We start from the raw sequence: 23627 nt of genomic DNA, 5'->3' as shown, positions 1-23627 counted from the left end.
TCTCCCTCTCTCTCTGCCCTTCCCCAACTCACACTCCGTCCCTCTCTCTCATAAAAATAAATAAACATTAAAAAATAGATCATAGACCTAAATATAAGAATGAAAACTACAAAATTATAAGAAAACATAGGCGTACATCTTTGTGACCTTGGGTTTGTGTCCTTGGGTTTTAAGCAATGGTTTCTTAGATATGACACCAAAAGAATAAAGTGACAAAATTAAAACGGAATTGGACTTGAACAGAATTTAAAACTGTTGTGCTTCAAAGGGCACCGTCAGGAAAATGAAGAGAGCCCAAAGAATGGAAGAAAATACTTGCAAATCACATACATCATACAGGGGACTTATATCCAAAATATGTAAAGGGGGGCACCCGGGTGGCTCAGTCGGTTAAGCCTGAGTCTCGATTTTGGCTCAAGTCATGCTCTCATGGTCGTGAAATGGAGCCCTGTGTTGGGCTCCGGGCTGGGTGTGGAGCCTCCCTCTCCCTCCCCCACTCATGCTATATAAATCAGTCAATCAATCAATCAATCAGTTAATAAAAATATGTAAAGCGCTTTTACAATTCAATAATGAAAAGATAAATAACCCAATTAAAAATGAGCAAAAGGTTTGACTAGATATTTCTCAACAGAATGAAAGACATACATGTAGCCAGTAAGCATATTAAAAGATGCTCAACATCTTTACTCGGTAGGGAAATGCAGATTAGAACCACAATGAGATTCCACTTCACGCCCACTAAATGGCTCGAATGAAAACAATGGAAAATACCAAGTGTTAGTAACAATATGAAGACATTGTCTCTGAGATTTTCAAAGCAGACTGGCAGTTCTGCATAATGTTAAAGGTGGAGTTACTGGATGACCCAACAGTTTGGTTCCTAAGTGTATCCCCAAGAGAAATGAAAATGCAGTGTTTCAGCGTTACTCACAATCGCCCCAAAGTGGAAACAACCCAAGTGTTCATCAGTGGATGCATGCGTAACCAAAATATGGTATAGCCCTGCAATGATAAAAAAAAAAAAAAAAAGAACGATTTGGCAAAAAAAAGAACGATTTGACACTTGCTATAGTGCGAAACCTCAAAGAGGCTCTGCTAAGTGAAAAAAGCCAGACACAAAAGGCCACATAGCATATGGTTCCATTTATTTGAAATGTCCAGAAGAGGCAAATCTGTAGAGGCAAAATAGACTAATGGTTGACAGGGGCAGGGAGCGGGCGGGGCGGGGGGGGGGGGGGGGAGATGGGCCATGACTGCTGATGTGTGCAGGTGTCTTTTGGGGGTGATGGAAGCGTTCCCACCTTACAGATGATGGTTGCACAATTCTGTGAACATGCTAAAAACCTGAGCTGTACATTTGAAATGGTGGATTTTATGCGATGTACATCTCAATAAGACTGTTAAATAAATGGGCAGCATAACTCCCTAGTCCTTAGATGTGGGTTGTGCACAGTGACTTCCTTCCAAAAAGTTCAGCATAGAAGGGAGTGCGGGCAGGAGGGAAACTGTGGTGGAGAGACCTAACACTGCATCAGCCAGGTGACCGAAATCACCATTAACAGTCATAAATCATGTGGATAGCAGGTGCCCTTGACATGATGTGTTTAAAATGGCACGTTACCCACGTGGTCTTTCGCTCAATAACCCCAAAAGCCAGTATCATCGTGAGAACAACATCCAACAAATTCCAGTAGAGAAGCATCCCTTAGAATATGTGACAACCACTCTCACAACTGCCAAGGTCATCACAAACAAGGAAAGCCTGAGAAACTTCTATACCCGAAAGGAGCCCCAGGAGAGATAACACCTGTGTGTAATGTGTTATCCTGGTTGGGTTCTTGGAACAGAAAATAAACAAATAAAATTATGGAGTTTAGTTAATAACGTATCATCAGCGGGTTGTTAATTGTAACAAATGTAGTATACAAAAATTTTCCCTACTCCTTTCTCAACTTTTCTAGAAGTCTAAAACTGTTCTAAAAAAATCAAGTCTTTTTATTAAAAAAATTTTTTTTTAATGTTTATTTATTTTTAAGAGAGAGAGCACGAGCAGGGGAGGGGAAGAGAGAGAGGGAGACACAGAATCCAAAGCAGGCTCCAGGCTCTGAGCTGTCAGCATAGAGCCCGACACAGGGCTCAAACCCATGAACCATGAGATCATGACCTGAGCCGAATTCGGACACCTAACCAATTGAGCCACCCAGGCACCCGTGAAAAATAGAGTGTTTTTAAAAATGAATGAGGTCTTACTGTGCCTTGGGAAACCTTCCAGTCTAGTGTAACTTTCTCCAGAGTTACCAGGTATTAAAATAAAAAAAAAGGTATCATTTTCAAATAAAGTTTTCTAAACGCTGGCTCATAAACGATAAGAAACAGGTTTCTTTATTGCAGGACTTCTCAGAGCCTTTACTTTTCAATATATGTAGTCACTCTCTAGCATTTCCCAGAGTTATTGGACTCTTTCTCTGCATAATGCCTGTCAGCGCCTTTCCAGTATTGACAATTGCTGTCTTAATCCAGTGATTCCCAGACTTGAGAATTTCATGAACTGGTAGAATTTTGAAAAAGAAAAAAAAAAGTTTGGGGACCAAGAAAACATCATCAACTTTTTATTAGAGCAAATTAGGGATCTTTAATTATTTTCTTTTATTTTTTTATACATTAAATGTTCATTGAGCTTAACATCCATAAAACCCCCAAACTAAATAATGTAAATGTCCAACAAGAAAAGAATAGATAAATTGTGCTCTAGTCATACAATGGAATACCAGTCAGCAATACACATGCATGAACTAATACACTAAAGCATCTAAAAGTATATATACTGGGGCGCCTGGGTGGCTCAGTCAGTTGAGCGTCCGACTTCGGCTCAGGTCGTGATCTCGCGGTCTGTGAGTTCGAGCCCCGCGTCGGGCTCTGTGCTGACAGCTCAGAGCCTGGAGCCTGCTTCCGATTCTGTTTCTCCCTCCCTCTCTGCCCCTCCTCTGCTCATGCTCTCTCTCTCTGTTAAAAATAAATAAACATTAAAAAAAAATTTTTAAGTATATATACTGAGTGGAAGACACTACAGATAAAAAATACATACTTGATTATTCCCTTCATAAAGTTCTAGAAGAAGGAATAGGATGCAGAGTTGAAGGAAAGAGATCGCAGATGGTACCAGTTGGCAACTGGTATCACCACTATTTCCTAAAAGAAAGGCATTTCAACCCCTCCACGGAGGGAAGTATGTATTTAGATTGCAGAACATCCCCTGAAGTGCAGTACGCCAACACTCCATCGTCTCTGTGTTTCTCCTTCAGCTGTGGGTTTCAAGAACCAGCTTGGAGCCTTCGACCTTGGGATCACCTTGGGAGCTTGGGGTTCCTTGGGCAGTGGCAGCATTGGCCGTTTCTGCTGTGCTCTTTCCCCAGAGGCCCTGGCCTTCAGCTGCTTCACGGAGCTCATGAAGAGGATGAACCAGAACTTTCCCCATGGGGGCGCCATGGACACGCACTTTGCCAACATGAGGTCGCTGATCCAGGTTTGACCCAGTCCCGTTCAACAGTATAACTTATTCCAGCTCAGCCTGATGGACCCCAAATCAACTTCAGAGCCACACTTCGTGTAATGCAGCACAAGCCAGTTCATTCCATTTTGTTCATCCCGTCGTTCATTCGTGGACATTTGGGTGGTTTCCACTTTTTGGCTCTCGTGGATTGTGCTGCTGGGAAGATTCGCTTACAGGTTTTTATGTGGACAGATGTTTTCATTTCTCTTGGTAATACACTCAGGAGTGAGGTGACACCTGTGCCGTGTTACGTTCCCACCGGCCACGTGCCGGAGTCCCAGCTTCTCTCCTTCCTCACTGACACTTGGTTGTCCATCATTTTGGTTCTTGCCATCCTAGCACGTGTGCAGTGCTGTCTCATTACGGTTTAGATTCGCATTTTCCTGACTCATCCCACTGAGCATCTGTCATGTGCTTTGTGGATCTTTACTTGCAGGTCTTTAGAGAAGTCACTGGGGTTGACTTGAGCTGGGTTGATTTTCACTTCAAATCTTCTGCCTGTTTTTTAGCTCCACCTGGTTGTAGGGGCTGTAGTGGGGTCCGGTATGAGGTTGTGCCCTCATTCTGTCCCCTCTGGCCCAGCCTCTTGCCGGGAGGCTGATGCCAACCTTTTCTCCCGCTGGCAGATTCTGGACTCCGAGCTCTTTGAGTTGATGCATCAGAACGGGGACTACACTCACTTCTACTTCTGCTACCGCTGGTTCCTGCTGGATTTCAAGCGAGGTACGGACTTCAAACTGGGGTCTTGTTCCCAGAGTCTCGGCAGCAGACCCTCAGGGAACAGGTACCGAGGAGGCGAGGGCAGGGGTGTTGCAGCAGAGCCAGAGGAAGAGAGTAACACCCACTTACCGCGCTGTGACTGTTGGCTCGCCTGCCTTCTTTCGCAGTGACACCGCACAGTAGGTGTTGTTACTGGAGCAGAATTCTCGCACAGAGAGTCATGACACCCAGGCTTTTCTTTCCAGGAAGCAGCTTTATTCCCGCCGGCACCGCTCAGTTGGGTTCGTACCCGAAGAACCGAGCCTCGAACGCCACGTGGCGTAGTTTTTTTTATATATGTTTCACCTCTGTGTCTCCCATACGTGGGAACACACAAACATGCGGTCCGATTAAGGGGTCTCATGTCACAAGGTCGTGAGTGATGTTGTCATGTACACACATTAGCCAGATTACCTTGAGGTTTTTTTGTCCTTCCTTAGGGAGGGGACCCCGCCACATGACAGTCCCCATTTTACAAATGGGGAAGCCAAGGCTGAAAATCGAATTCAGAGGTAGGACCGGCAGAGCCAGGATCTTAGGCCGCCTCTGTCTAGCCCCCAAGCCCAGTTAGTTCCCTTCCATTCTATTCTGCCGCCTTTCAGAGACAAGGTGCCCCGAAGCTCACGCAGCATGGTGCACATGTGACTTGGAAATGACGTGGAGCACAGCACACTGCTATTGTGCAGAGTCAGAGTGATGCTCATAAGAGTATCTACCCTGCGGGAAGGCGTTTTTAACGCGCCAGGCAGTGTGTGCTGAGCCATTTGTGTGTATTATCTTTGCAAGCCTCCCCCCACGTACAGAGGAGGAGAGAGAGAGGCTCTTGGTAGAGCCTTGGGGTAGCCCAAGGTCACCTTGCCAGCAAGTGGTGGGGCTGGATTCAGACTGAGTTTAGTGGACATAGGAAGCCTTGCTCTCAACCATTGCTCTCTCCAGTTTCTTGACTAGCCCCAGAGACAACAGCCAGCTCCGCATTTGTACAGGGGCAAGAGAATACCCTCCTGGGTGCTAAGGAGATACAAGGTGCAGGGAGAAAAAGGGGATGCTAGTCAAAGGGCAGGGACAGGTCGGTGTAAATCAGACCTGATTATGCCGGGTTCCTCCCCTTCCAGAAGCTGGAAACTTACATCCCCCCTAGTCTGCACAACCTCCTCTACAGATGGGGAAAACGGAGGCTTCCGACAGTCAAATGACAGAGTCTGGGTCTCCTACCTCCTGACCTGAGTTCTGCCTGCTCTCTGCGGTGCTAGGACAGAAGTGAAGGAAGGACACAGCTGGCCTGGGATTTTCCCAGAGGGAGGGCAGCACCGTGAGCTCTGTGGCTGACCCTCTCCCCACGCATGTGCGTACTGGTGTCTCACGCAGAACTTGTCTACGATGACGTCTTCTCTGTCTGGGAGACCATCTGGGCAGCCAAGCACGTCTCGTCCGCCCACTACGTCCTGTTCATCGCGCTGGCTCTGGTGGAGGTCTACCGTGACATCATCTTGGAGAACAATATGGATTTCACAGACATCATCAAATTCTTTAACGGTACCCACATGACTACGGTGTCATCTGAGGGGTGCGGGCTTCTGACAGGCCCCTTCGTGGGGCCTCGGAGGGGATATAGGGGGGTTCCGCCCACTTCTTATGTCTATTTCCAAATGGAGGGTTGACATCTTGTAACACTGAGAATGCATTTTTCTCAAGAATCTAGCAGAAGGAGCATGAAGTTGAAATAACGCTCAGGGGCAAACCCTGGCTCTCCCACCAGCCAGCTATGCCCACAGATAAGCCGTTTCCCATCTGCTTCTTCATCTGTAAAATGGAATAAGAGCGTCTTCTTCGGAGGGTTGATGCACAAAAGCAGGCATGGGAAGGCATTTGAAGTGGCATGAGAAGGGCACAGTCATTGAAATCAGACAGATAATGGATTCTGATCCCAGCCACTCGGGTGCTGTGTGACTTTGGGCCACTGACTTTATATGTCTCTGGGCTTCAGATTCCTTGAGGTAGAATGCTACTAACACCTCCCTCACAGAGATGTTTGGACAATTAAATGACAACATGGATAAAGCCTATCACGTGATACCCAGCTCATATGAGGGGCCCCATAGCTGGAAGCTATTGCTACTGTTATCACTATTTAAAATTTTTTTTTAAGAATAAGGGGTGCCTGGGTGGCTTAGTCAGTTAAGTATTTGACTTCAGCTCAGGTCATGATCTTGGGGTCTGTGAGTTCGAGCCCCACATCAGGCTCTGTGCTGACAGCTTGGAGCCTGCTTCAGATTCTGAGTCTCTCTCTCTCTCTGCCCTTTCCCCGCTTGGTCGATCTCTCTCTCTCTCTCTCTCTCTCTCTCTCTCTCTCTCTCTCTCTCTCAAAACCAAACATTAAAAAATATTTTTTTAATGTTTTAAGACAAAAAAAAATTTTTTAAAGAGGGAGGGCGCCTGGCTGGCTCAGTCGGTAGAGCATGAGACTCTTGATCTCAGGGTCATGAGTCCCAGCTCCACATTGGACGTGGAGGCTTCTTAAAGATTAAAAAAATTTTTAATTTTTTAAAACCTAAAGCAAAAGAAGGAAGGAAAAAAAAGCCACCTTTGACCTTACCCCAGAAACATGATTTTTCTTTAATAAGCTTTTTATTTTGGAATAACTGTAGATTTACAGAGAAGTTGCAGATATAGTACAAAGAATTCCTGCCCTCCTTCACTCAGCCACCCCTCGGGTCTCTGCGTTGCCTGGCCCTAGAACTTTTCTCACAACTAAGAAATTAACATCGGTACATTACTATTAACGAAACTACAGACTTTGATTTCACCTAATGCCCTTTTTCTGCTGCAACATTTTCCAACCCAAGAAACCACATGGCATTTAGTGGATTCAATAGAAAACCTTTTTTTCCCCTCTCATCTTTTCCAGTCATGTATTTGTTACCATCACAGAATCCAATTGTATCCCATTTTTTCCACTTAATACTTTAAATTTCTAAGTTTTTTTAATGTTTACTTATTTTTGAGAGAGAGAGAGAGACAGAGCTCAAGAGGGGAAGGGCCAGAGAGAGAGGGAGACAGAATCAGAAGCAGGTTCCAGGCTCCAAGCTGTCAGCACAGAGCCCGACGCGGGGCTCGAATTCACGAACCACAAGATCATGACCTGAGCAGAAGTCGGGCACTTAACCAACTGAGCCACCCAGGGGCCCCTCGTTTAATACTTTAACAAGTGTCTTTCATTTAATCATTTTTTTAAGGCTGTAGAGTGTACCTATAGCGACTGTCTGCAACATAAGGAACCGTCCCTATTGCTGGGTAGCTAGATTGTTTTCAATTTGAGGGTGTGATTGAGAAAACAAAGTGCCCTTTTTGCCTGTGTAAAATTTTCACAGCACCCCAGGCCAAAAGTTCCATTTAGTAAGTAGTTAGATCCAAACCACTTGATAACTATTTATATCCCAACAACTTAGCAGCTGTTTGCAAAAATGATACCTGTTGGTCCAAAGAAAATAATATCTTTATGTCATTCTCTTTTTTTGTAAGTTTATTTATTTATTTTTGAGGGAGACAGAGACACCACGAGTGTGAGAGGGGCAGGGAGAGAGGGAGATTCCAAAGCAGGCTCCGTGCTGTCAGTGCAGAGCCAGACGCAGGGCTCAAACTCACGAAACTGGTATCATGACCTGAGCCGAAAGAAACCCAAGAGTCAGATGCTCAACCGACTGAGCCACCCAGGCGCCTCTTTATGTCATTCTTAAATAAGCACAACAGTTAATGGGATATGTGCACCTGTTTGGCATTGCACAGCTTCTCAAACATTGAAACCAGATTAGACACCCTCACCTTCATGTATTTCCTGTTTCACAGTGATTTTCTCATGGTTTTTGCTTTTTCTCAAACTTGCTTAACTGCTTGCAGAAAACCTAGCGTTACAAAGATATGAAGTCATTGATAGGCATGTAGGGCAATGTGTGACCTCCCTGATGCTACCAGTTTATGTGGTGTTGAGCAGATACGGAATATCATTATGTTTCCCTCACAACTTATAGAAGTGGCACCCTGGGGTACCTTGGTAGCCAGTTTGGGAACCATGGTCTTAAGGCCCTTTTTTTTTTCATCCAGTAAATGATTTTTTTTTTTAAGTTTTATTTGCTTATTTTGAGAGAGAAAGAGAGAGAGAGAGAGTGTGTGTGTGTGTGTGTGTGTGCACACAGGGAGGGGTAGAGAGAGGAAGAGAGAGAGAAGCCCAAGCAGGGTCCGCACTGTGAGCACAGAGCCTGATGCAGAGCTTGAACTCATGAACTGTGAGATCATGATCTGAACCAAAACCGAGAGTTGGACGCTCAACTGACTGAGCCACCCAGGCGCCCCAATCCAATAAATGATTTCTTTATGATAAACGTCTAGGTTTAGGATTATTCCGCTTTCAAGATCCAATCATTTTATGTGGCTCGCTATTTATTTATTTATTTATTTATTTATTTATTTAGTATTGGCTACATTTTTATTTAGCATTTAGCATACAATATATAATATTTAATATAGTATAAGTATAGTATTGTCAAAGTCACTAGGCATTTCCACTTTTATAAATATGTGTGTGTATATATATATATATATATATATATATATATAATTTATTGTCAAACTGGTTTCCATAAAACACCCAGTGCTCATCACAACAGGTGCCCTCTTCAATGCCCATCACCCACCCTCCCCTCTCCCACACCCCCCATCAACCCTCAGTTTGTTCTCAGTATTTAAGTTTCTTATGGTTTGCCTCCCTCTCTCTTTGTAACTTTTTTTCCCCCTTCTCCTTCCCCCTGGTCTTCTATTAAGTTTCTCAGGATCCGCATATGAGTGAAAACATATGGTATCTGTCTTTCTCTGTATGACTTATTTCACTTAGAATAACCCTCTCCAGTTCCATCCATGTTGCTACAAATGGCCAGATTTCATTCTTTCTCATTGCCAAGTAGTATTCCGTTGTATATATAAATCCAGTCGTCAGTTGATGGACATTTAGGCTCTTTCCATAATTTGGCTATTGTTGAGAGTGCTGCTATAAACATTGGGGTGCAAGTGCCCCTATGCATCAGCACTCCTGTATCCCTTGGGGAAATTCCTAGCAGTGCTACTGCTGGGTCATAGGGTAATTCTATTTTTAATTTTTTGAGGAACCTCCACACTGTTTTCCAGAGCGGCTGCACCAGTTTGCATTCCCACCAACAGTGCAAGAGGATTCCCATTTCCCCACATCCTCTCCAGCATCTATAGTCTCCTGATTTGTTTATTTTAGCCACTCTGATTGGTGTGAAGTGGTATCTCAGTGTGGTTTGATTTGTATTTCCCTGATGAGGAGTGGCGTTGAGCATCTTTTCATGTGCCTGTTAGCCATCTGGATGTCTTCTTTAGAAAAGTGTCTATTCATGACTTCTGCCCATTTTCTTCATGGGATTATTTGTTTTTCAGGTGTGGAGTTTGGTGAGTTCTTTATAGATTTTGGATACTAGCCCTTTATCTGATATGTCACTTGCAAATATCTTTTCCCATTCCATCGGTTGCCTTTTAGTTTTGTTGATTGTTTCCTTTACAGTGCAGAAGCTTTTTATCTTGATGAGGTCCCAGTAGTTCATTTTTGCTTTTAATTCCCTTGCCTTTGGAGATGTGTCAAGTACGAAATTGCTGCGGCTGAGGTCAAAGAGGTCTTTTCCTGCTTTCTCCTCTAGGGTTTTGATGGTTTCCTGTCTCACAGTCAGGTCCTTCATCCATGTTGAGTTTATTTTTGTGAATGGTGTGAGAAAGTGGTCTAGTTTCAACCTTCTGCATGTTGCTGTCCAGTTCTCCCAGCACCATTTGTTAAAGAGACTGTCTTTTTTCCATTGGATATTCTTTCCTGCTTTGTCAAAGATGAGTTGGCCATACATTTGTGGGTCCAATTCTGGAGTCTCTGTTCTATTCCATTGGTCTATGTGTCTGTTTTCGTGCCAATACCATACTGTCTTGATGATTACAGCTTTGTAGTAGAGGCTAAAGTCTGGGATTGTGATGCCTCCCGCTTTGGTCTTCTTCTTCAATATTACTTTAGGGGTGTCTGGGTGGTTCAGTCGGTTAAGCGTCCGACTTCGGCTCAGGTCATGATGTCACGGTTCATGGGTTCGAGCCCCGCGTTGGGCTCTGTGCTACCAGCTTGGAGCCTGGATCCTGCTTCGGATTCTGTGTCTCCCTCTCTCTCTGCCCCTCCCCTGCTCATACTGTCTCTCTCTCTCAAAAATGAATAATAAAGACTAAAAAAAAATTTTTTTTTTTAAATATTACTTTGGCTATTTGGGGTCTTTCGTGGTTCCATACAAATTTTAGGATTGCTTGTTCTAGCTTCGAGAAGAATGCTGGTGCAATTTTGATTGGGATTGCATTCAATGTGTAGATTGCTTTGGGTAGTATTGACATTTTAACAATAACTTATTCTTCCAACCCATGAGCATGGAATGTTTTTCCATTTCTTTGTATCTTCTTCAGTTTCCTTTCTATAGTTTTCAGCATACAGATCTTTGACATCTTTGGTTAGGTTTATTCCTAGGTATTTATGTGGCACTTAATAAAAAAATTTTTTTTTGCTCCCCCCTCTCCTGTTGCTTCCTTCTTTTGTATCTTTTAACACCTGCAATGTGCCCAGCATGGTTTTCTCAAAAGGTTCCCAGTCATCGTGTTTATACGAGGCAAGGCGAGTGGGAAGATGTAACTCTTTTCAAGCACTGTGAGCCAACATCATGTCGTTTGATCTCACGGCAGCCTTGTGAAGTAGATGCTATTGCAATCCCCATTTTACAGATGAGGAAACGAAGGCCCAGAGGTGCAGGCCTTCTCCAAAGTGTCTGCTTCTGGAACTCCTCTGGAGATGATGCCAGATGAGGAGGAGGAGGATGCCCCAGGGACAACCCCCCCTCCTCCCTTCTAGAAGCTGCAAGTGACCTAAGGATGGACACAGAAGGAGGCTGATGAGATTTTTGCCTTCTGCTCTTACAGAAATGGCTGAGCGGCACAACACCAAACACGTCCTGAAGCTGGCCCGGGACCTCGTGTACAAGGTGCAGACTCTGATTGAGAACAAGTGAGGGCCACCTCACCCCGGCCCTGTCAGCCGTGCCGCCACCCACCTGTCCAGCCCGCTTTTCCTCCCGGCTGCCCCGGGAGCGAGGTCCTGGTGTCTGTTCATGAGCATGGACTTCTGTGCAGAGAGAAACTGCCCCAACTTTGGCCGCCAGGCAGGTGGGGTCGAGGGTTTGCCCCTTGAGTTCAGCCTTACGTTTTCCTGTTTGACCAAAGATTGTCCAAGTCTGGGATTTCTCCCTTGTGGGAGTTGGGGTACGTCAGTGGATGGAGGGAACAGTTTCGTTTGTGGTCTCCAGAATGGTTGCCTCTCTCTTATTCTGTCCCAACCCCTCCAAACTGTTCAGTCAGGGGAGACTTGGGGAAGGAGTTTTTCTTGGGGAACTAGTGTAGGAGAGGTCTGTGGGGCTACCTCTATACTCTGAAAGGGGCCTCTGGAGATGTTCCAGAACATGGCCGGCAGGCAGGCTTGGAGCAGAGTTTCTGCACCTCCCTCGGCGCTGTTGACGTGGTGCTGGGTGAACCGTCTTCTGAGAGGGGTCGTCCTGTGCATTGTTGAAAGGTAAGCAGCATCGCTGGCCTCTGCCTGCAAGATGCCAGTAGCGCCCCCTCCCCAACCCAGCTGTGACAACCCGAAGGGTTTGCAGATCTTGCCACATGTCCCCACTTGAGAACCAGTGGCATAGAGGAGGGGCTGCAAGTGTATCTCTTTCCCCCCCTTTTGTTTAACCACCTGCTCCTGAGGCTTTCTCCCACTTAGAAAAGGCACACAGGAGTCCACATCTCTCTCGGGACTTGGATTCTGTTTGTTGTGGTCTCTCATTTTTTTTCTCCTCCACCTGACCCCAGGAGAGACTTCTTTCCTTCTTTTCAAGAAAACCTCTCCCTGAGAGGCTCCCCGGAGAGGGAGGGAAGGGCGGAAGGGCGGAACAGTGAGAAGTGTGGTAGGTGTGAGTTAGCCCGAGGTCCCGCCCAAAGCCCTCCAGACAGGGTGGAGTCCACATCCCTTTCTTCACCTCCTAGGGAAGATCTCGCCTCTCCTTCTGCACTTTGGGTCTGATGCTCCAGAAGTTTGGAAGGTGTGTGTGAGTGGCCGCCACTTCAAGGGAGGTGGGGGAAGCTGGCTTTTCCCTAGGTGCCTTTGATCACTCAGGACAAAGGAAGAACAGGAAGGCAGAGGTCCACCAGAGTAGACTGTGATGGGTGTTTTCCTTGGAAAATATGCTGCTGAACTGGCCCCCGGAACATGGATGGCTAAGTCTGGAAGCGGTCCCCTCCGGGTCTTCACACAAAGGGTCGCCAGTCACAAACAGACCCCGAGTCAGCTGGTTCACCCTGCCTACCTGTCCTTTGATAGAGCAGTCCTGCCAGCTCTTTTCTGAGAACACACATGGGAGAAACAGAGTCAGGTTGGAAGGCTTCTCCCCAGAATGGAAGGTAGGATTTTGGAGAGGGGAGGAGACTCATAAGCACAAGGAAGCATTCACAGAGAGGGTACATTAGTCCTCTGTCCTGAGCAAACCAGGAGGGGGAGGAACCCCTACCCTGCGTGCTTGTGAAGGCTCGCCCTTGGGCCCCAGTGCCTTCAACTGCATCCCAACCCCCCAGCCCCCCACATGGGGCCTCCTGAGCAGGACAGACGAGACCTAAGTGTCCCTTGCCTCTGAAGAATGTGCTCCGTGAAAATTGCACCTCCTGGCTCTGGTCCCTCACCTTCCCAAGATGAGGAAAACACATCCAGATCAAAGTTTTCCTAGCCACTCAGCTCTTCGTTACAGAGGACATTATTTTAGCAAGACCCGGGTCCCAGACCTTCCGATTCTGATTTATTTTTCTCGACAGACTAGTCCCAAAGTATAGCACACAATCTCTTCTCCGCCTTCTCTCGTGGTGTTCCAGAGAAGTGTCCGTGGTTGTGATTTGGAACAACTCCTATTTGTTCAGCTTACAGTGTTTATTTTGGTCTCTGTACATCGTGCGTCCTTGTGTCCGGGAATCGAGTGCGTGGGAGTCATTCTGTCCGTGGAGTGCCCTCCTCCTTCTCTCAGTGTTGCCAACATATCTTGTAACTGTTTACTGAAGAGTTGTGTCTATAGAGAGAGAAAATATATATAAACAGAGAAATGTGTGACTATGGGTTATTTTTTCATTTCTGTGTTTCGGGAATTTTTTAATGCGTAGGGAAGAGTGGTTTCCTTTAGGAGACTGTGTCCTCCCAACCGCACCCCAGTGGCCCATACCCAGATGGGGACAGAGCCTCATGATAGCTGCCTGGTCTTGCCCCAGGAGGTGCAAGGCAGGTGAAGCACTTCTCACCCCCTTGTATCAGTTAGCTGTCACCATGAATAATGCCACGTAACAAACCACCCCAACACTTAGTGGCCTCACACTGCCATTTATTTATTAGCTCGCAATTCTGTGGGTTGACATTATGGGCCGTATTCATCTGGGAGGTTCTTCTGGTCTGAGATGGACTTCTTCATGTGTTTGTGGTCAGCCAAAGGCCAGTGAGGCAATTCTGCTTCCGACAGTTGGCTGACTGTTGGCCAGGAGAGTAGGGGAAACCGGGCCATGTGTCTCTCATCCCCTGGCAGGCCAGCTCAGGCTTGTTTATGTGGCCATGGTGGCAGTTTTTCAAGAGAGCAAGCAGAAGTATGCAAGGCCTTTTGAGACCTAGGCTTGCAATTGGCATAAAGTCATTTCTGCTCTGTTCTGTTGCTCAGGGTAAGTCACATGGCTGAGCTCAGATTCAAAGGAAGGGAAAATAGACTCCACCATTTGGTGGGTGGCTTTGCAGAGGGACATGGAAAAGGAGAATGGATACCGTCACAGAAATAATTGAGGCCACTTTTGCAAATGGCCTGCCTGATCCCCCCAGATCCAGGGCACAACACAAGAAAGGTCCCCAGATGGTCAGCCATTTGACTCGAGGTCATACCTGTAAGTTGACACCCACTGAGCTTGCTCAGCTCTCACCCCCAATGTGTCCACAGATGCCCAACTACTCTCCCGTGACCTCCACGGTCCCAACTAGTGGCTACCATTCAGAACCTTAGTCATCAGGCAATGGCGACCTCTCATGGATGTCCACCCCCAGCAGCCTCTAAACATGGGTCAGAGGGAAACAACTAGCTTTCGGCTGCAGAAGCAAAACTCGATTTAACCTAATGAGCACCTGTGAGAATTCCAGGTTTTATGTAGAAAAAGTTAGATTTCCAAAGAAGCCCGCAAAATAGAGACAGAGTTGGCAGGTGGCATTGGCAGCCTGGGTGAGTCTGGTCTTCACATTCTCAGAAGATTGCCAGCAGAGGTAAGTCTGAAGGCACACAGCAGTGGGCGGGTGGGGATTTGTCCTTTGCCAGCTCGGATGGGGGCTTTCTTAGCAGGAAGGTCTGCTCCTTCCTGGGGGAAGCTTCTTTTTTTTTTTTTTTTTTTTTTTTTAATGTTTATTTATTTTTGAGGGGGTGGGGCAGAGAGAGAGGAAGACACAGAATCCGAAGCAGGCTCCAGGCTCCCAGCTGTCAGCCCAGAGCCCGATGCGGGGCTCAAACCCCCGGACTGCCAGACCATGACCTGAGCCAAAGTCAGACACTCAGCCGACTGAGCCACCCAGGCGACCCCGGGTGGGAGAAGCTTTTGAGGGCAAAGACCGGTTCCGATGTCCCGACAGTGCTGCAGAGCTTCCCCAGTATCATTTCTCCAATTCCAGCCATAGTTTGGTACATGTGGCTGTCCTCCCATAGGGCCCCACCAGGGCTCACAGCTACTGCCTGGCCGCACCGGAGTCAGGCAGCACAGCGCCCCAGTTCTGTGCGCACGAATGTCTGGTTACGGGCACCGTCGACTTACGGTCACTGACGATGTATGTTACGGGAAAAGAAATCTCACGAGAATATTTTTTTGTCGTTGCAGAGGCCTTCCTAAGTGTGTGCGTTTGAGCGTTGCATGGATGGGAAAAGAGGAGTCGTGGATCACCAGGCATATTTTAACGACTCCGTGGCGGGATGGGGAAGTGGCCTTGGTTTCTGTGTTTATGGAACATGGGGTGGCTGGACTCCGGTCATCCTTTTCCTCCTCCTCCCGCCATCCTCCCTTCCTTCTCTTCTCTTTCCCCCCTCTCCTCCCTCTGCCTCCTTTCCTTGTAGCCAAGAACATTTGGATGGTGTCTCGTCCAGTTTCTACCCGGATGATGCCGTTCCTCAGAATAAGCCTGACAAACCCGCAGCGTGAAGGCCCTTCTGGCTGTTACGTTCTTTTAAAGCCGTGCTTCATTTGCTGTTTACCTAGAGCTTTCTCCCTTCGGCTTGTGGGAGAGGCCGTGGGCACTTCTCATGCACAGGGTTTGGAAGGTCCTAACCATCCCATTTTGGAGTGCCTGGCAGGCATTCCTGCATCTGGTTTCTCCTTCCTTCTTGCCCTCCCCATGCCCCTCCCAGGCCCCAGGTCCCTGGAGTCCCGGAGAGGAGGGGGTGCAGTCAAGACAGTGGGAAGAAGCCCTTCCGATTACCTTCCTTCCCAGCAGATGCTCTGAAGTCTGAGAGACATCAGACCCATCGACCAATGAATCTTCTCCCACGTTTCCTAATAGCATTTCCAACTCAGGTCACCTGCAGCCCACCTTCATGATTCTGACCATGTCTGTGCCCCACCTGCACACTTGTACCTTTACTGGTTCTCTGTTTTTTTTTTTAATTTTTAAAAACATTTATTTGTTATTAAAAGAGAGAGACAGAGCATGAGCAGGGGAGGAGCGGAGAGAGGGGGAGACGCAGAATCCGAAGCAGGTTCCCTGCTCCGAGCTGTCAGCACAGAGCCTGACATGGGGCTCGAACTCACGAACTGTGAGATCATGATCTGAGCTGAAGTTGGGCGCTTAACCGACTGAGCCACCCAGGTGCCCCTTTACTGGTTCTTTTTAAACCAACTCACTTGAGGGGCCTCTCTTCTCGAAGGGACATAGAGAACGATAGAAGTGGGAACGACTCTCTCATTGTGCCGACTATAATCATGTCCCACATCTCTGTCGTGTGTTTGGGGAAGTGAGGATTTCGGATCCCTGCTGTGCCATTTCCTGGCTGTGTGGCCTTGGGCAAGTGACTGGACCTCTCTGAGCTTTAGTTTCCATTTCTGCCAACTGGGGGCAATAGTCTCCCATTATTGCGGATCCAGCCCCAGCCCCATTCTTTCACTGGGGCCCTCTGTTCCTTAGCATGTCTGAGGATGATTTCCTGGTTGAGACCTCAGCGGCCCTGGGTTCCCAGCATCTACCTAGCTCAGGTTCTCAGGTGAATCTTTGAAGCCTAAGAGAATATGGCTCCTGGAAGACAGCACGGGACAGGGTGAGCTCCCAGCACCCTCGGGCTGTGACAGGAACACAGCACTTAGGTGTGGTGGGGCCATCAGTTCTCAGCAGGAACAAAACAGGAGCTGACTCTGCAGTTAGCATCTGACTTTGCTGCATCAGGAAAAGGTTCACAGGTCTCTCTTTTCTGGCTTTCAAGTCCCCTGCCTGGCACATTGAGAGCGTGAGCCCAGGACAGGTATAGACTCCAGAGGAGCACAATTTGATCTTTCGGAAGTGCCAGCTTGCCGACCTGTTGCTGAATCAAACTGCCTAGCGGAATTCGAATGACCCACGGGACCATGCAGTTAGTTCCCTGGGGATTTTCCATTACACCAGGGTATTGTGCTGGAATTCTCCAGTATCTTCCTGGCTTTCTTTATTCAGACTTGTGGGCACAGTGATTTCAAGCCTTTGTAGATGCAGGGCTCCTTGAAATAGCGGCTGTCCCTTGCTGTGATCAAGAGAAAATAAGATCCCTGTGCCTCGAGTAAAGACGGAATCTCTGTAAATGGTTCTGCGTGAGGGGCTGGAGAATTGCTCCCTTTGGCCTTGCTGAAACAGTTCAAAGGGAACGTTAAGGAACTTGGGGCCATTGTGAGGTTGTTACAGAGGGGATGTGGGTGACAGGGACGGGGACTGAGTTTGAGATTCTACTTGATGGCATCTTCTTGCTGCTTTTTGCACCGGGATGCTGCTTGGGTCTGAAGGCATCTTCCCACGCAAGAGCCACTTGCATGGAAGTGTTTCTGCTAATATCAAAATGTGGCCTCTGGGGGGCTCAGTCGGTTGTGTCCGACTTCGGCTCAGGTCATGATCTCTCGGGTCGTGAGTTCGAGCCCCATGTCGGGCTCTGTGCTGACAGCTCAGAGCGCGGAGCCCGTTTCGGATTCTGTGTCTCCCTTTCTCTCTCTGGCCCTTCCCCGCTTGTGCTCTGTCTCTCAAAAGTAAATAAACATTAAAAAAGGAAAAAGATGTGCTGGGTTGGGCAAAGGGAGCAAATCCAGGTGTTCTTTTGCCTCCTAGGTTCAAATCCCAGACATCTGTGCAGACTTAGACATGTGACTGTACCTCTCTGAGCCTTAGTTTTCACTTCTGTGAACTGGGGATAATAAAGATACCCTTCAAAAGGGAGTTGGGCGGGGCGCCGGGGTGGCTCAGTCAGTTGAGCATCCGACTTCGGCTCAGGTCGTGATCTCGCGGTCTGTGAGTTTGAGCCCCGCGTCGGGCTCTGGGCTGACAGCTCAGAGCCTGGAGCCTGCTTCATATTCTGGGTCTCCCTCTCTCTCTCTCTACCCTCTCCAGCTTATGCTGTCTCTCTCTGTCTCTCAAAAATAAATAAACACTAAAAAAAAAGAAAATTTAGAAAAAAAAGGGAGTTGGGTGCTGAATGTTTTTGGCCGCCTAGCCTCCCTGTCCCCTGTCCCAGTACAAGCACCTTGTCCCATCCTCTGGGGAGCTGTATCTCTTAGATTACAACCATGGCCTTCTAGTGAGACTGCTGATGTGCCTCTCCCCCCAGGGGGTACATGACCCTCTTCTGGCCAATCAGATTCCTTCCCTGAGAAGAGAGAAGTTCATGCTTCCCTTCTGTGGCAGCCAAGCTAGGAAGATGCCAGCCTGGAGCTTCCAGTGGCCATGTCTCCTGCAGGTAGGGGAGCAGGCATGGCTGGATCTAGGTGTTCAGATGAAGTCCTTAGAGCTCCACCTTTGTCCATGTCATGGTTCCACTCTCCTCCAGGCTGGCACGGGTTCCATGCCCATCTGTGAACCAGTTTCTCCAGCCAGGCTTTATTGGCTAGAAGGGCTCATTTATCCGCCTTAAAACATGAGCTGGGTGCCTGGATGGCTCAGTCGATTGAGCATCTGGGTCTTGATATGGGCTCAGGTCATGATCTCACGGTCGTGGGATGGGGCCCTGAGTTGGGCTCTGTGCTGAGTGTGGAGCCTGTTTGGGATTCTCTCTCTCCCTCTCTCTCTCTGCCCCTCCCCTGCTTACACACTCTCCCAAAATAAATAAAAATAAACTTCAAAACAAACAAACAAAAAACATGGGCTAGTCAGAGAGCTGCTGGGGGTCAACTCTCAAGGAAAGATTAGGGTGCCACTCCCAAAGAAGGGCAGTGGGTCATGGTAGGCAGAAGCAACAGGCCGACTCCAGCATCCCTGACAGAGCGTGTGCAAAGGATGGAAGACTGAATGGCCTTCCACGGGCCCAGAATTCAGTATGGTGGAGGGAGAGGCCCGGGGGTGTCGGGTGTTTGACAACAGAGAGGTTGGAGTAGGATCTGAAGGACTTCATGTGCCCCGAGTAAGAGCAAAGTCTCGCTATCAGCGGGACTGTCTGCAGGGAGGGATGAGACACGTCCCCTCATCCCCACCCCAACACTGGACACACTTTTGCACAAACTCTTATACATATGGGCACTTACTAAATATTTGATTAGAAAAGAAATAATTCTCAAATTCTCCAAGAAAAAGGGAGTTATAAAGATGGAGGGTAGAGAAGGAGAATAGGCCTGTCTATTGAAAGATGCAGCATTTTTTAAAGTTGGGTTTTTGTTTTTTTTTAATTTTAAGTAATCTCTACACGCAACGTAGGGCTCAAACTCACAACCCCCAGATCGAGAGTCGCATGCTCCACCGACTGAGCCAGCCAGGTGCCCCTGAAAGATGTGGTATTTGAGGGACAGCTTGGACTCAGAATTGTCCTGGGTCCTCTTTTCTTTTTCTCCTCTCGGGAAATTTTTATTTGTTCATTTCTGGCATGAGGATGCTTTTCTCAGTGTCACTGGAGAAGAGGATGGTCCTCCCCTGGACCTGAGTCATGCGGGGCCACCCAATCATAGGCAGAAAGCTAGCCAGGACTGCGCTGAAGATGGCAGTCACATAGCCCCAGCCCAGCTGGCACTGGCCACTGCAGTACACGGAGGAGGTTCCACAGGCTTCCTTGGCAAATGGGGAGTCCAGGCTGATGGGGAAAACCAGCAGGCCCGCAATGGTGGCAGTGGCTAAAATGGCAGGAAAGAACACCAGGGTGTCAGTCAAGGGGTTCTGGGCCAATCTCCATCCCTTGACTCACTGATCCACCCACTCATCCATCAGTCTATTCACTTATATATTGATTCATCACCTTTCCTTTTATCCACCCATTACTCAACTAGCCTTCCACCCAACTGTCCATCTACTACTCACCCGTCCACTCATCTCTCCATCCCTCTATCCATTCGCTCATCCATCCATCTACCCATCTGCCCACTTAGCCACCTGCACCCCACCCATCCATCCACCCACCTAATCATCTGTCCATCTATCCACCCAACCATCCATCCATTCATCTACCCAACCATCCATCCATTTATCCATCCATCCATCCATCCACCCACCCAATCATCCATCCATCCATCCATCCATCCATCCACTGATATATCCATGGATACACCCATAATTTCACCTACCCACTCACTCATTTGTTAATTCACCAACCCACCTATCCATGCATGCATTCATGCATCGAAACTGTTGCAGGTGCTATAGTGGGCACTAATGATACTAAGGAAACGAGCTGGACACCTCCTCACTTTCAAGGCCCTTCCAAAGCAGGAGAATCACATGACCCCAGCTTCCTTTGCTGTTCTTCAGCCACATTGGTCTACTTACAGTTCTGTGAACGTGCCTTGCTTGTCTCCATGCTTTTGCCTCTGATGTTCCCATTACCTGGAATCCCCTTCTATATGTGACCAACTCCCATTCGTACTTCCAGACTCAGCTCAACTGATTCCTCTTCTGGGAAGACTTCTGTACACCCCCCCCCCCACCCTCCTGGAGTTTTTCCTTGTGTCTTGCGCTCATCCCTATTATGTCAAACACCCCTTGAGTTGTAACCACTTGGTGTGCCCCACACGCACTAGACCCTGTGCAAGCCTAGGACAAGGACTATAGCTCCGTCCATTGATTCAACAAATATTTAGCGGACGTCTATTGTGTGCAAAGCACTGTCCCAGGTGCTGGCGATGTCAAAGCAGACATGTCCTCGCCCTCAAGTAGCTGACGTTCTAATGGACGGAGATGAACAATAATCAAGCAGGCAGATACGGTAAGTGCTGTGAAGCATAGAGAACAAAGAATGAGGTAGGAGAATCTCAGGAGAGGGGAGCTCCTGTACCTAGGGTCACAGAAGACCTCACTGAGGCCGTGATATTTGAGCAGACTAGGAGCAAGACCTGTAAGATCTGAGAAACGAGAATTCCAGACAGAGGGAACAAGCATGGTGTATCTGAGCAACAGAAAGCAAGCCATGTGGTTGGATCATGTTGAGCCTGGCAGAAGGGGCAAGAGGTGAGATTGGCAAGGGAATGAGGGTTTAATCAGGCGGAGCCTCTCCGGCCATGACGAGGAGTGTGGATTTTACTCTGAGTGTAACAGGAAGTCACTGGAGGGTAGACAAGCCAGTCTGAGGGGCCCGATCTGATTTCAGTCTTAATAGGACCTGTTTGGCCAGCATAGCAGACAGATTCTAGGGGTCAAAGGTGGCAGCAGACAGACATGTGAGGTGGTTATCTCTCTAATCCAGGTGAGAGATGGTGGAGAATTAATTGAATGAGGGTTGCAGTGAAGGCCTGGGCTAGACCATCCAAAGCCTATGTATGAATTAGAGAAAAGCAACCCTTCTGGGGAGCTGCAGCCCTGCAATTCCACAGCGTAGCAAGTGGCACATAGGCTAGATTTCTGCATCTCTCAGCCCTCAGCTGGGCACCGCTGTGCAGTGCACAACCTGCTCAACTGTGTATGGTGGTCCTGGTAAAGATGATACAAAGTGGATGGATGTGAGAGAAACAAAGGGCGGGGCAGACTATTAGGACTGGGTTTAGCTAAAGGCAGGAGAGGGTGATGTTAAGTATGCCGTTCCCTCCCCACCGTTTCTGGCTTGCCAACAGACCAGGAAGTCTATAATCTTAGGATTTATCTCTGAGAATCAACACAGGAGGCCAGACTCTGCTCACAGGTTCGTTCATTCATTCACTGATTCATTCATTCCACAAACATGTCTGGAATGCTTATGATGTGCCAGTGGATTTACCTGCAGCTGCCTGCACCCCTGGCATTGGGCCACTGCCCCTTCTGAGACACAGCCCTTTGGGGGCCAGGGCCCAGGACAGGAGGAGAACTGCATTGAAGGCCGACAAGAGCCATCCTCCAAGGAGAATTGCAGCTGAGACCTGTCAGGAAGAAAGAGCAAGGAGAGTGTTGACTGGGACAGGTAGGGGCAGGTGCAGGTGTCTCTGCTTATTGGGCAGCTACTGAATCCTCAAAACCCCAAGAGGTCTGTGCTATTATCACCCCCCATTTTACATATAAACAAACCGAGGTCCAAGGAGGTGGAGTCATTTGCCTCGGGGCACATAGCGAATTAAGTGGTAGAGCCAGAATTAAAATCCAGACTTACAACCACCATGCCCCACTTTACTGAGTACCTGCTATATGACAGGATCACCAGGAGAGGCACCAGTGTAATTAAAAGTTCCTTAGAGGTGCCGGACTGGGAGTCCTGACCCATTTGGTAACATGCATCATAACTGAGACTTTCAACACCTTAGCTGCGGTTTTTAAATTTAGCACTTGGAGGGTAGCCACGTAGGTGTGCGCAGGTTGTACACTGCACAACTCCTGGAGACGCAGTGGGATCATCATACATTTGCATATTGATTACAGTTGTTTTCCAGCAGATGGCAGTATAGTGTCCCAAAGAAGGGGAACCTTTTCCTAATTTGTGCTAAGGTACTAAATGGACATGGGGCTGCTTTCAGAATCATCCTGGATGTTTGCTAAAATGCAGATAGCCAGACTCTACCCCACACCTACAGAGTCAGAGGCTCAGTGTGGGGTAGGGTAGGCGGTGGGAACCAGAACTTGGCTTTTGTTGTTGTTGCTCTGGTGGATTGGATGGTGAATTGGTGAGCCCAGGTCTCACCTTCCAGGCAAAGTCAGGAATGTCATCCAGGGACCTGAAGGCTCCACAGCTCTGGTTCCAGCCGTTACCCTGAGGCCAGGAGCAGTAGGTGAGGACGCCAAAGGAGAAGGTGGGGGTCTGGAACCAGACGGGAGAGCAGAGGCTGAGGGCTGAGATGCAGGCAAGGGAGAGTCCCAGGGATGCCCACACACTGCCCGCCATCAGGGGGTGGCGAGGACCTAGCAGGCAACAGGCAAGGTTAGTGATGGAGACTGCCAGGAAGGAGAGAAATGGGCTGGGGAGGGTCTCCCGCCCCCCAAGTCAGGGACCTGGTCCTGTGTTCAGACCCCAGGCAGGTCATCAGCCTCCCTTTGGCCTCGTGATGCAATGGGAGGTGTTAATATCTGGGGAGCGGGGACGGGGCTTCGCGCTAACAGGTTCTGGAGGTAGAATAGCCCCAAATCTTAGAATAAATAATAGCGCTTAAACAGAACTTTGAACACACACATTCTGCATGGGACGTCATCATCACTGGTCCAGGCAAGGCCCCTCCTGTGTTTCTCTCGTTCATTCATTTGGTCATTCATTCATTCTCTCCACCCATCAAGTCTTGTACTGTCCCAAGGGGCCTCTTTTTCCCCAGAGTGGGTACCTTTTTCTAAATCACACACAGACACTATGTTTCCAGCAACTACCCTGCCCATTAGCTCATGCCTTCTAATCCCGGACCGTTGTAATTACTTAATGCGTCTTTTTGTTTGGAGGTATGTTTGCAAAATTGGTATCGCTCAGCATGTGTGTATTTTTCGCTTATGTAAATGACATTATTTTGTATGTTGCATTTTGTTTCCTACTTTGGGCACTAAGCATAACGTTTTTAGGGTTGATCCGTGTAACTGTGTATCCCTATTCCATTTAACTCGGTGTGAGTTTCCCAG

General features: G+C 48.0%; 2 protein-coding genes across 5 annotated transcripts in view; one reads left to right on the top strand and one right to left on the bottom strand.

The window, feature by feature from the left end:
* The window catches only part of SGSM1 (small G protein signaling modulator 1), a 95930-nt gene extending 82415 nt beyond the window's left edge, over positions 1 to 13515 (top strand). For all 4 annotated transcript variants that reach the window (XM_042962219.1, XM_042962223.1, XM_042962220.1 and 1 more), the window contains 4 exons: positions 3417 to 3526; positions 4180 to 4276; positions 5678 to 5845; positions 11315 to 13515. In XM_042962219.1, the coding sequence (XP_042818153.1) occupies positions 3417 to 3526; positions 4180 to 4276; positions 5678 to 5845; positions 11315 to 11403 (464 nt within the window). In that variant the 3' untranslated portion in view covers positions 11404 to 13515. The remainder of the gene's footprint in view (positions 1 to 3416; positions 3527 to 4179; positions 4277 to 5677; positions 5846 to 11314) is intronic.
* Positions 13516 to 19487: 5972 nt separating this feature from the next.
* TMEM211 (transmembrane protein 211) lies at positions 19488 to 23027 on the bottom strand. Its single transcript, XM_007082585.2, has 3 exons — positions 22711 to 23027; positions 21820 to 21958; positions 19488 to 19750 (listed from the first exon to the last, which is right to left on the bottom strand). Exons 1-3 carry the CDS (start codon positions 22909 to 22911, stop codon positions 19488 to 19490), a joined length of 603 nt encoding a protein of 200 aa, XP_007082647.1. The 5' UTR covers positions 22912 to 23027.
* Positions 23028 to 23627: the final 600 nt, after the last annotated feature.

Source organism: Panthera tigris, chromosome D3 (assembly GCF_018350195.1).
Source record: "Panthera tigris isolate Pti1 chromosome D3, P.tigris_Pti1_mat1.1, whole genome shotgun sequence".
NCBI classification, from domain to species: Eukaryota; Metazoa; Chordata; class Mammalia; order Carnivora; family Felidae; genus Panthera; species Panthera tigris.
Note: the sequence above shows the minus strand (reverse complement) of the source record. Positions and strands in the feature narration are given on the sequence as shown.

What these genes read in the sequence shown, in the direction of transcription:
- TMEM211 (XM_007082585.2), bottom strand. Translation starts at nt 22,911, where the DNA reads ATGGCGGGCAGTGTGTGGGCATCCCTGGGACTCTCCCTTGCCTGCATC. An exon ending in TTCCTGACTTTGCCTGGAAG is followed by an intron (nt 21,959 to 22,710) that starts GTGAGACCTGGG and finishes TCTTCCTGACAG; the next exon opens with GTCTCAGCTGCAATTCTCCT. An exon ending in AGGGGTGCAGGCAGCTGCAG is followed by an intron (nt 19,751 to 21,819) that starts GTAAATCCACTG and finishes CTGCCATTTTAG; the next exon opens with CCACTGCCACCATTGCGGGC.